This window comes from Xiphophorus hellerii, chromosome 22 (genome assembly GCF_003331165.1).
Source record: "Xiphophorus hellerii strain 12219 chromosome 22, Xiphophorus_hellerii-4.1, whole genome shotgun sequence".
In the NCBI taxonomy this organism is placed as follows: Eukaryota; Metazoa; Chordata; class Actinopteri; order Cyprinodontiformes; family Poeciliidae; genus Xiphophorus; species Xiphophorus hellerii.
Genome location: NC_045693.1, coordinates 1630680 through 1643998, shown reverse-complemented (window position 1 = coordinate 1643998; position 13319 = coordinate 1630680). Strand labels below are relative to the sequence as shown.

Genomic DNA, 13319 nt, shown 5'->3' with positions numbered 1-13319 from the left:
CAGGAGTCGTCTCTCCTCAGCCGTCAGGCGCTCTCTCACTCTTTCCAGAAAACGTCGCGTAAATCTGGCAGACCGGACCCCCAGCATCGAAGCGACCTCTTGGACGTTTTCAAAGTCCGGTCCAGCCACCTGTATCAGTTGCTGCAGGGTCACTGTTCCGGCCCTGGACAGCATTCCAGCGACACCCGGCACTGTGCTGTCTGCTACATCCAGCCGTGCGCCGCACACTAATGGCTCCTCTAAAAGCCAATACAGTGAATCATTCGTGTTTGATCTGTGTAAATTAAAAAAGGCACACGATTTAAAAACACTCTGATAAAACTGGGGCAGCCCTTTTAACTTTAAAAAACTAAAATCAGTAAAAAACAAAGCAGCATCCAGCCCAAGAAAGTTCACACGTCTAAGAATGCAACTGGCCACATCTTTCCACACAGGAAATCTCGTCAAATACTTCTGTACAAACTGCAAACGAAATGTCGCCGTTCTACTAGCCAGGTGGACAAGGCCCTGACCCCCCTCCTCTCTCGGTAAAAACAACACAGATTGCGGCACCCAGTGTAGACCGTTCCAGAAAAACTTGACCATCTCTGCCTGGACCTTCATAAGTAGGCCGGATGGTGGGTCCAACACCGCCAGTTTATGCCACAGCTGGGAAGCGACAAGATTATTCAATACAAGCACTCTGCCTCGATACGACATCTGCGAGTGCAACCACTTCCACTTTGACAGTTTGTTTTGTATTTTTTGTTCAGTGTTTTCCCAGTTCTTTTTTACAATTTCTTTACTGCCTAAAAATACACCAAGGTACTTAAAACCATCTCTTTTCCATATCAGACCTTGAGGGAGAACCGGGAGCCCCGTGGACCACTCACCGATAGCCAGGGCTTCGCTCTTGCCCCAGTTCACCCTCGCAGCAGATAAAACAGAGAACTGGTCCGTAATCTTGGTTAAAACACTGATATCCTGTTGGTCTCTAATAAAAACAACAACATCATCAGCATAAGCAGATAAAACCCTATTGTTTATAAAACCAGGTAAAACCAAACCATGAACATTTGAGCGAATTTTCCGGAGGAGGGGTTCCAGGGAGAGTGCGTAGAGCATCCCCGACAGCGCACAGCCCTGTCGGACGCCTCTACGCACCCTAAAAGGAGCACACAGGCTACCGTTGACCTTCAACACACCTTCAATGCCACTGTACAGCACCTGGATCATGGCGATCAGACCCTCGCCAAACCCAAACCTCCCCATGGTTTTCCAGAGGAAGCCGTGTTCAACGCGGTCAAATGCCTTTTCTTGATCTAATGAAATCAAGCCAGTCTGTAAACCCAATGAACCAGAGACCTCCAAAACATCCCGAATTAGGTAAATGTTATCTACCATGGACCTGCTGGGGACGCAATAGGTCTGATCCCGGTGGATGACCTGCTCCATAGCTTTCCCTAACCTGGTGGCCAGGGCCTTGGAGAGGATTTTATAGTCGGTGCAGAGGAGGGACACGGGGCGCCAGTTCTTTATTTCCTGTAAGTTGCCCTTCTTGGGCAGCAGGGTGATCACCGCCCTGCGACACGACAGGGGGAGTGAGCCGGTTTGCAGACTTTCGGTGTACACCTCGAGCAAGTCTTGGGCCAGAAGGTCCCAGTAGGCCTTGTAGAACTCTACAGTGAGCCCGTCAACGCCCGGGGACCTCTGACCCTGCATACTAAGGAGAGCGGCGTGGAGCTCCTGGAGCCCCAGAGGGCGTTCCAGGTCAGTGTTAGTCTCCTCAGAGACCTGAGGCAGTTCACTACAAAACTCCTCATACAATTCCTCATCTTCCTCGTACTCACTACGATATAGGGAACTGTAGAACTCCACCGCCCTCCTCCTGATCTGTCCCGGCTCACTCAGTTGCTGCCCCGCGTCCGACATCAACGAATGTATCTGCTTCCTCTGCCCGTGTTTCCTCTCCAAGCCGAAGAAAAAGCTGGAGGGAGCATCCATCTCTGCGATGTTCTGCACCCGAGATCTGACCAATGCGCCTTGGACTTTATTCTCCAACAGGTTGGCTAAGGCTAGCCTTTTAGATTTAAGAGCTTCAATATACTCTCGATTTCCAGTGGAGTCACTAAGGCGTTCTAAGTCCACAATATTCATCTCCAGATCTCTAATAGATCCGGTGATGTCTCGAGTGGCATTAACAGTGTGTTGTTGACTCAGCAGCTTAATTTGGACCTTCCCATAATCCCACCATTGTCTCAGACAGGTAAAATCAGACTTTTTCTGTCTAAAACCAATCCAAAAATGACATAAAACTTCCTTAAAACTACAGTCATGAGTTAAAATTGAATTAAAATGCCAGTACACGCTTCTAGGTAAGATATTTCTAATAAACACAGCACCTAGAAGCAACGAATGATCCGTGAAGGCCACCGGCACAATCTGACATGTTCTAAACACATTAAAATGATGTTTAAAACAATAAATACGATCAAGTCTAGCTAAAATGATACGGTTCTCTTTAATGTGGGACCATGTGTACTGCCTGGAGCCTGCGTGCATCCTTCTCCATACATCCACCAGGCCGTGAGATGAGACCAGCTGCCTCAAAACGTGTTGGGCTGCCGGATGCGGCTCTGCATGGTTTCGATCTAAAACATAATTTTCAGTGCAATTAAAATCCCCACCTATAAAAACATAATCCTCTGACCCACAATCTCCCAACCTTTCCCCAATTTTCTCAAAAAAACGCCTTTTCTCTGTATTGACAATGGGAGCATAAACATTAATAAAAACCAGGCTAAAATGATCAAAACAAGCTCTAACTAAAAGACACCTCCCCTGAACAACGTGTTCAATGTCCATGGAATTCGGGGTGAAAGCTTTGGAGAAGAGGAAGCCTACTCCCGCACTCTGTGAGGTGCCGTGGCTCAACACCACCTCTCCTCTCCACTCTCTACCCCAGTCCGTTTCAGTATTACAATCACTATGTGTTTCTTGCAAATAAATGATGTCAATCTTTTTCTGGTTCATCATTTGATAAATTAATGCCCGTTTTCCCGCCTCCCTCGCCCCATTAAGATTTAAAGATGCCACTTTAAAAGAATCCATACTGGGTAGGGGGTTAAAAAAAACACACAACAAACTAAGGAAAAAAATGAAATCTTGTCATACATCACAATGCTCAGAATTGTTTTCTGGCCTTAGACATTATTTTTTTCAGTCTAAACACTTCTGTGTCCGTAAAACCGGACAACTCTCTGTTCTTTATGTGATATCGGGCAGAAAAATAAAACATTCTCAGATTTGGAAAATAACTCTCGAGTTTAACACCTTTCAAGCCTTTCGTTTGGCGTAAAAAGACGCGAAAAGCCTCAACAGGGTATCTCGGTTCTTTGGTACTTGACTGAGTAACCGATACATCGCTGGTGTCTGAAAACCAGCTCTCAGCATCACTGCTATCTGACCCGTCTTTTTTTCCTGCAGTTAGCTTGCATGCCTGTTTGCTAGCTTGTGCAGCAGCCACCACGTTCTTTCTTTTGCTCCTTCTTTTTATTGGGGCAGAAGCTTCCACCTCTCTCTCATCATCTGTCAGTCCTTTCTCTTTCTCCACTACATCTCCCTCCACCCCCTCTACACTACTCTTTTCTTCATCCTGTTCATCTACCTGCATTTCTCTCTGTTCACCCTGAGCTCCACCCGCTAACTGTTCCTTCTCACCCCTCACCCTTTCCTGCTCTCTCTGCTCACTATCTTTCTGTACTCCTTCACCTTTCTCACCATTCTCACCGTCACCACTCAACACACTGCTCTCATTAATGTTCTCACACACACTCATTTCTACCGTGCTATCAGTCCCAACAATGCTGTCAACATCCTCTCTTACCACCACCGCAGGTACTTCCGCATCAGCAGTGGGCTCCCCCTCTGCTATCGCGGGTCCACCCGCGTCAGTAGCGGAATCCTCCGCCGCCGTAGCCTCACCCAGTGGCTCTCTTTCCCGCTCAGCAGCAGCAGGTTGCTGCTGCTCTGCTGAAGCCGGCTGGGCCGGCTCGGCTCTGCCTGGACACATTTTAATAATGTGGCCTTCCTGACCGCACCCAAAGCACTTCATATGTGACGAAGTAGCAAACAACATATAATCAAATCCATCAACCTTAACATGGAACCTTAAATCTAGCTCCTCATCCCTCCTATTCAATAACATAAACAGCTGTCGTCTGTGCGACACAACATGTTTAAGCAGAGGTGACTTACAACCAGATAAAACATTTCGAGTCGGCGACCCCACTTTTCCGTGTCGTGACAGTTCTTTAATTAAAAACTCGTCACTAATGAACGGAGGAACGTTTGAAAGTGTAATTTTAGTCGCCGGTAAAGTTAAAGGTGAAACGTGCAAAAACAAGCCATGAACAGAAACGCCCACCTCCACCAAGTGCTGAGCCTGTTCCACCTTTTCAACAAACAAAACAACCGCCCCGTTCATCCTAGCCGCCGATTTAATTGCCCCATACCCAATGTCTTTACCCACCGCCAAACAAACTTCCTCCACGCTGCACGGAGAACCGGCACCCACCTTGACGCCGTTCTTCCGTGTCAGCGTGGAGGACAAAACATTCCCAGCACCAACCACCATGGCGTCCGAAGACGCCGGCCTGACGGCCACACCCAAACCCACAAAACCCCTTAAAGCGTGACTAAACTAAACACAAAGTAACAATTAAACAAGTAATATGAACACCCAGTGAAAAAACAGTAAGACAAACTGCTCTCTCTCTCACTCTTCTTCCGCTCTCCACTCACCCTCCTCTCACACGAAGAAGAAGAAGGGAACGATGGAGGAGGAGAGATGAATCAACACCTTCAATCTGAACACAGGTGGAGCGTCGGTTCTGCCTGGCAGACTGAGCTCAGGGCGAAACTCCCACAGCTCAACAGAAGAAGGAAGATATAAAAATAAGACGGAATAATTTGGTTATAATCAATTTTGTTTCACTGCAGATATTAAAAATGAAGTTTGATGTTTTTAATCAATTTAAGCAACTTATGATAAACAGAAAGAAATGAAATATGATGTGAACATCAGTGAAGGACCAACAAAGATACATATCAGCTGAAAGAAGTTTAATAGAAATGAAATATAACACAAATTTATTCGATTCATCAAAAAAATATTATATTTCATTTTGTCCTTCTAGTACCTTTAAATATTAAACAAGATTTTGTTGGATTTTCTTCTCACTGTTTTTTATTTTTATGTTTCTTGGATAATTCCCATCAAGGATTAAATTTAAATCATCGTGAAAAAATACTTTAATGCCACATGAAACAAAATTTCATAAAAAGCAACATTTGAAATTGTTGATATTTTATCACTAATCCAAAACAGTGATTTTGTTCATAAATAGAATATTAGCAGAACTGAGCCTCATTTATATTTGGCAGAAAATCTGGACTGAATTGATTTTGTACAATAACTTTAAAATGACAGCAAATATAAACACCAAGATGGCTGCATGAAGAGTGGCTTCAATCTATTGGGGGAAACATTTATTGTCTGAGGAGGAAGATCCAGAATGAGGCCAGAAAAATGTGAAATTATCCTAGAAAAGCATTTATTTCATAGCAGCTGGTCTAAAACAAAAGCTGAATCTCTCCAAAGGTCGTGGAAAAGATCAGATCTTAGTTTCTCAGAGCTGCTGCCTCTCAGAGAGTAAACTCTATAACATAAAATCACTGCAGGCTGCAGAAAGTGGTGCTTTGAAACACGGCAGCATCTCATTTTCTCCTCATACAGTTTGAACTGGGTTGAATGGTTTCAGAAACTGGGAAAAATAGACTTCAAGAATTTGGGTTTTTAACTTTATTGATCAAAACTTCTGGTAATTTTGTTGAGAACATCAATCAATTTAAAACCATGAAGAAATCTTACAGGGAACAATCTCAAAAATTACATTTCCACAACTTCCAGCAAGATGTTGATGTTAATCTGCAGAGTTTAGCAGCTACTGCAAACAGCAACATAAAATAAAATAAAATCAAGCAAATAGACAAAAGTAGATAAGTTGAACAAATAATTATCCTTCCCTAAAACTGGCTGAGTGATTTTCTGAATGTAATAAATTTGCCAGGAGTCAGAGAGAGACAGAGGGTCGGATCACATGGAAAGACCTTTCCTGGGTTGATCCATGTTTTCTTCATCAAGGTAAAAATCCATCATAAAGTTTCTCCATGTACAGATGGAGCCTCAAAAATCCTTGAACTCATTCTGGGCAGAACCTGTGAAACTTCTTGGATCCACAAACATTAAAGAACATCATGAAGCAGCAACACTGAGAGCAAATCCACATTTTAAACCTTTGGCTCGCGGGTCGGCCTCATCAGGTTTGTGATTTTACAATCTCCTGCTCATTTTCACTCACGGTTTAAATTATTTTATTCTTAGTTACTCTAATTTAATTGGGGGGAATCTGTCGACACAGGGTGTCAGGTTTATGCACCCAGAACATCAAATTCAGACCCAAGGAAAGACAAGACAGACTTAGATTATTTTTACTCGCGAGGAGAACGGACAGAGACGTACTCAGTTACAATCTCTACCTGCTCTGAAAATACGTCTTGCCACACCCTCTCCTCTCTTTATTTCATTCATTCATTGTTACAATGCAAGTCTCAGCTCTATTAAAACATATGCAGCTGCAACATGATTCACGGTTTCATAAGATAAACTAGAACATTTACTATGAACACTATCACTGAATAAGGCTAATCAACACCTTTGTGCTATAAACTATCATATTATAAACATGAAGAATATGACGTCCTTCTGCTGAGCGTCTGATTAGAACAAGCTGTTTCTGCATCCTGCAGCAGGGCCTCCTTCAACATACTGATTAGTATTTATATAGGTTATTATATCACAGGGTAATAAACTACTGATCAGGCCCATAATCAGGGCCGCGTATAGGGGGGGAAGTTAGGACACTTCCAAGGGCCCCTGACCGACGGGGCCCCACAAAATAGGCTTTTTTTTTCATAGAAATTTTAAAAAATTGGGGCCCTGTCAATTACAAAATTATTCATACTGTGTTTTCTAAAATAGTTTTTAGCAGTAAAAATTAAATGTTACCTCCCAGAGCAAAAAGCACATCTGTATTTTCACTGAACTTCCCTGGATCTGCATGAAATGGTTCGTTCCTGCTTGGAGCCTCAATCTGGTCATTCCAGCATCATTTAGACCAGTGGAGCCCAAAGTGGCCCCTGAGGGCCGGCATCCTGCAGGTTCTAGTCTCTCCCTGGTTTAACTCACCTGGATCCAACGATGGATCATTAGAGGCCAAAGAAGAACTTTGACCTGCTGAAAGGTTGTTACTAAAACCAGGGAGAGAATAAAACATGCAGGATGCAACCGGGCCTCCAGGAGAAACAGCGCCCCCTAGTGGATGGACATGTAATACAAACAAAACAAAGGAGTAACAAACCCTGTTTACAGTTGTGTTTGATTCATAATAATTGTAACATTGATCAATATATTTGATGCATGTTTGCTTCATTATTTTGATATCTGACAACATTTAATGTTTCATCATTTAAAACTGTATTCCCTGTATTATGGGGAAAAGAAACTGTATTATGGGGAAAAGAACTTTGAAATGTCTTGTCAATAAACTTGACTTTAACTTTTGACTTTAACAGAGAAAAATTCTCTGATACAAGAAACTCTAGTTCTTCAGAACCAGTGAAGAACCAGGGAGAAAGAGGCCAAACCCAGCATAGAGAGGTTCAGTGAATGTGGTTTTATAGGTGTAGATGTGGGTCAGGGAGTCAGAGGAAACTTTGTAGAAGGACAGAATGCCAGCAGGACAATCCACATACACACCTACTCTGTGAGAGAAACAGGAGGAGGGGAGACGAGTTCGTATGTTATTGTACCTGATAAAGTACCTTTCATCATCAGTGTAAATCAGACCCCAGGAATGATCATTCTCTCCAAAGATACAGGCTCTACTGCCTCCATTCCTCCTGATTCTTCTGTAACTCACTGCTATATCAACCCCTCCACTCCACTCAACCTCCCAGTAACAGCGACCAGTCAGACCAGTTTCACACAGGACATTGTGATAAAACTCAAATCTGTCTGGATGAACAGAATATGGCTGAAACATCTTCACACGCGTCAACTTCCTGTTGTCTTCAGACAGTTTCAGTAATCTGCTCATTGTGTTTGTGTCGATGGTGAGTTGACAGGAATCTGATGGAGAGAACAAACACAAACCAGCTGCAGTTATTGATCATTTATTGATCTTTGATTATGTTTGAAGATGGTTGAATGAAGCTGCTTTGTTGTCATGAATCAGATGAAAAACACACTTACATTTCCTCAGACCTGGTGTCAACCACCGGACTCCATCAGGCTCCACCCTGAAAGGAGGAGGAGGGTCAGACCATCAGACTCTATCAGCAGCAAACATGGACATTACATCTCTAACACACATTGTCTTCACTGAGACAGTCCAACATTTGTTCACTTGTTGTAAAGATCTAGAGAAAAAGAAACAGCTGAGAGCTGATGATGATGATGATGATGATGATGATGGATGATGGTGATGTTGATGATGGGAACATTACAAACTGCAGTGATGTAAGAAGGACAGTTGGTTCTGCAACAGAACTAAATGTGTGGATGACAAAACTTTCTGCAGCTGAACAGAAACAAAACTGAAGTTTTTATCTTTGGACCTAAAGAGGCACAATCTAGAGTTATAGATCTAGTCAATGCACAACTTCAATTACTACAATTGGAAACTAGAGATCAGAAATCTGGGAGTAGTGATGACCTCTGACCTGAACCTTCAGAGCCACATAAAGACAGTAAAGTCGGCCTTCTATCACCAAGAGAACATTTCCAGGATTAGAGGACTAATGTCTCAGCCAGATCCAGAGAAACTCAACTGCTGCATTTATTACTGCAACAGCATCTTCAAAGGTCCGCCTTAAAAAAAATCCTCCAGCTGCAGCTGATCCAGAATGCTGCTGCTGGAGTTCTGACTAAAACCAGGAAGTTAGAGCACAACAGACCAGTTCTACTGTCCCTCCACTGGATCCCTGTGGCTCAGAGAATAGACTTTAAAATACTGTTAGTTTATAAATCACTGAATGGCTCAGAACCACAATACATTAAAGATCTGCTGTTGTTGTATCAACCTTCCAGACCTCTCAGGTTCTGGTTCTGGTTCTGCTCTGCATCCAGAACCAAATGAGAAAAAGCAGCATTCAGCTTCTATGCAACACAAATCTGGAACAAACTTTCAGAAAACTGTAAAACAGCTGAAACACTGAGATCCTGTGATTGTAGAGTAAAACCTGCTGGTTAAAGTTGATTTTGTGCCACAATAAATGAAACATGAATCAACATTTTGATGTGTAATGAAGCACTTTGAAAAATGTAACATTTCTTTGTGTTTTTATTATATAAATCACACTGAACTATCTTATTACTGATACTATACAAAGAAACTTGATTAATTGATTGGTCTGCAAATTGGCTTGAGAAGATTTAACACATTAAATCATCATCATGTAAATCCAGCCAGAGGCTCACTGAGGTGTTGGGATCTGTTTCCTGTTAGACTCTCTGTCCTCCATACCTGAGAGTTTCCAGTCTCCACTTTGGATCCTTCAGTCCAGCCGACAGCAGCTTCACTCCTGAGTCTCCTGGATGATTGTAGCTCAGGTCCAACTCTCTCAGATGGGAGGGGTTAAAGGTCAGAGCTGAGGCCAGAGAAGCACAGCCTTCCTCTGAGATCAGACAACCTGACAATCTGCAGACACACAACAGAGGGAGAACCTGAAGTCATGAAATGTGGTGAGTGGTGGTGAGGCAGAGGCAGAGGACCCAGGTACATGTTAGAAAATAAGGATTTAATGAAGAAAACCAGGAGTACAAAATCCACAATCCCAGGCAGCACGGCTGAGCTGAAGCCAGGGCTCAACGCCAGTAGCAACTGGTGAAACGAAGGACAACAGTGCAACAGCTCGCACATACGACAACAAACAACTAGGACCCGACAAAGACACAGAGACACAGGTGACATTAAATACACAGGAGGTAATCAGGGAACGAGACAGACCTGGGAACAATCAAGGGGAAGACAGGACAACATGGAGACTCAGAATAAATACATAGAAAAACACAGATCCTAACACCCGAAGTCTGAACTGGAAATTTCATAAGGAAAAATATAGGTAGATAAGAATTAGTGAGTATCATCCATCCATTTTCTAACACCTTGTCCCTACTGGGGTCAGGAGGTGCTGCTGCCTCTCCAGCTAACGTTCCGGGCAAGAGGCGGGGTCACCTGGACAGGTCACCAGTCTGTCGCAGGACAGTAATTATCCTCTGGTCTGATTCCTTAAGCAAAGGGGAAATAATGCTGATAAACAAAGTAACTTTAAACCACTTATATTCTGCTTTCCTTGCTCTGTGTCGGCTTCACTTTACATGCAGACCTGTTGTCATAGCAACCAACAACACCTTGGCTAAAACCACAGGGCAGACAGTATCATATATATATCAATAGATTTACATTTTTTCTGTAAAAAACCACAATCTATTTCTGCCTGTACTGTGATGTGGAAAAATTACAATAAAGTCACACCTGCTAGTTGTATTGCTATATGTTTATTCTAAGTTCCTGTATGTTCCCACCAAGTTAAAACTGTTTGGGTTACATGTACAAGGTTGGACGTTGTTTTTCCAGCTGCATGGGAACCAAACTGTTTCACAGGCTTTGGATCTTTTATCCCTTTGTATAAAACTCATGTGTTTCTCTGCCTGGCAGCTTTTCATCCAGACCTGCTTCATTACTGATTGTCCTACAAGCTTCTCTGTATTGTGCTCAATATGTGAATAAACCTGATTGAGAGATTTCACCTGAGCAGTGCTTGGAAAGAGATTTTTTCCACGACAACTGTTAGAGTTCGACATTTATTGTGACTGGATTTTCCCAGAATTCCCTGCACTATAGGTCACTTTCTACTTTGGTCTCCGGTCCGTTTGCATCCCCATATATATTCACACCATGCCAGAGTTCACTTCAGCTGAACCCAGACCCAGGCTTTTAGGTCAACCACAGTTTGTTAATTGATCCACGTTACAGTTTGATTGTGAATTTACATCTTCATAAACGTACCAGACCTTCTAAACAATCCATCATCATCATCATCATCATCATCATCATACACGCTTATCCATAGTGGATCACCAGGAGTTCTGGTGGCTTTTTCCAGCATGAACAAAATGTTTAGTTATAAATAAAATATTCTGCCAATGGAACAAGTACATTTTCATCAATATTAAGGAATTACTGACTTAAAACAAGCTCCTATATCTTACTGAAAAGTTACCTGTAAGTTAGTTTTGTCTTATTTCAAGCTTAGTAAGATATTTTAGATAAGATAAGATAAATCTTTATTGTGTGTTAATAAAGATTTATTGTCACAAGGACAACGAAATTTAAAAGGTGCCATCAGTCGGTGCACATGCCCAAAAACAGAAAATAACTGTCTCACAATTCACACACAATGTAAGAATCAACAAACTGGCAAAAAAAAAAAAAAAGAACAGCCACATTCTCACATCCATCATTCATGATGATTAATGGTTGTTTTTGATTGCATTTAGTTTTGTTATTGCTGTCGGGTAGAAACTGTCTCTGAGACGGTTGGTTCTGGTTCTACTGGAAACTAGATTAAAAATACTTGGTAAGACTTTGTGTTTTTGCAGTGTAGATTCACTAGTGGTAAATTTAGTGTAATATGAACCAGAATCAGGGCAGTTTAAATATAAACCAGCAGTTTAATTAGAACAAGGAATAAGACAAACAATTAACACATAATTATTAACAAAGTTAATTTGAATATGGTACATTTAGAATGCTCATTTTGTTGGATTCCACTTTTTGTGTCTGACAACAATGACAGTTTTAATCCGGATTTATTACCTTGTTGCAAACACAAAGTAGATTATTTACGATAGAAAACTCTGTAAAACTAATTTTATTAAAGTTTTAGTCATTTCTGGTTCACATCCAGTTAGTAAAAATCATCTCTTGCTGAAAACTGTTGAATATGATGATATGTTGTTGTGCTAAAGGCTGCTTAGCAATGCAGTGACTCTGCTCTCTAGTAGTTTTGCATCATCCATGAATGATCCTGTTAGAAATTTTTTGGTATTATCATTTTATTCTTACTTTAGTTCACATTCAGCCTATAGATCATTGTGATTTTCTGTTTAAAGTGTTCTCTTCCTTATGTGTGTATGAACTGACCTGGTGGTCACTACTGTCTGTCCATCTTCACGAGAAATAGTTTACACTGAGTTTCTCAGACCTTAACTCCTTTTGCAAGAACACCTCCTAATTTAGTAACTACCTGTGAGCAGTCGTATTTTGTTTTATTGACAGTACTGACCGAGATTTGAACCGGGCTCAGACCTTTGATCAGATATCACATCTGGAACTGGGTTGTTAGTTGTTTGGGTTAGAAGTTTTACGACCTCTGTTGTTTTTCCTGACTGCCCCCTTGCCTGTTTTTCTTTGACAATAAAAACAGGAGCTCATGCGGAAGCAGATCAGAACGCTCTGTGAATTGCTCGGAGGAGCAGTTGACAGAGACTTCTCCTTTTGCAAAAGCTTGACATGAAATTCATATACGTTGTCTGTGGTTCTTTCTTTTATTTAGGTTCGAAAGGAAAAATACCTATCAGATCCGTTGATCATTTGGATGAACTAAGAGAAGGAAATCAGTTCATTAACTGATTCATTCATTTCTCAGTTGGATGAAGTCAGGTAGAGCTTCAATGTTTTGTGACTCTAAATGCTTCTGTCTGCCTCTGATTGGTTTACAACAAATACTGAACTCTTTCTCAGCCAATCAGTTTTCAACCCTTTAGCTCCCGGTCAGATGGATCCAGTTCAACACTTTGTGCTAAATTATATTCATGTTTTATTATCACTAACTGTAACGGTAAATATAGAAAAAAATTTGATCACTCATGTCTGAAAAAACAGTTTTAGTAAAATCGCCTTTTTAAAATCCAATAATTCCAGCTTAGAAAGCTGTAATCTCAATGACAGAGTCAAGAAATGAGACGAAGAATAAAGCTAAGATGAGAAAAATTGACAATTATAATTTTTAAAATAATATTTAAATCATCTCTGATAGCAGCTAAAGAACAGAAAACTGGTTTCTGGACTTCCGGCCGGAACACCGTAAAGATGGCTGCTCAGTAGAGAAACTCCCCAGACGACCAGAGAAATTACTGAAATATTCCCGTTCAG

The 13319-nt window shown here is 41.7% G+C and overlaps 1 protein-coding gene and 1 long non-coding RNA gene across 2 annotated transcripts in view; both read right to left on the bottom strand.

Moving 5' to 3' along the window:
* Nucleotides 1-5827: 5827 nt before the first annotated feature.
* LOC116712627 (uncharacterized) lies at nt 5828-8024 on the bottom strand. The gene is made up of 2 exons (XR_004337597.1): nt 7912-8024; nt 5828-6225 (listed from the first exon to the last, which is right to left on the bottom strand). It is a non-coding gene; the product is annotated as an uncharacterized LOC116712627 (long non-coding RNA).
* Nucleotides 8025-9277: 1253 nt separating this feature from the next.
* The window catches only part of LOC116713379 (NACHT, LRR and PYD domains-containing protein 12-like), a 48530-nt gene continuing 44488 nt past the window's right edge, over nt 9278-13319 (bottom strand). The window contains exon 11 of the mRNA XM_032553522.1: nt 9278-9800. Within this exon, the coding sequence (XP_032409413.1) occupies nt 9605-9800 (196 nt within the window). The 3' untranslated portion in view covers nt 9278-9604. The remainder of the gene's footprint in view (nt 9801-13319) is intronic.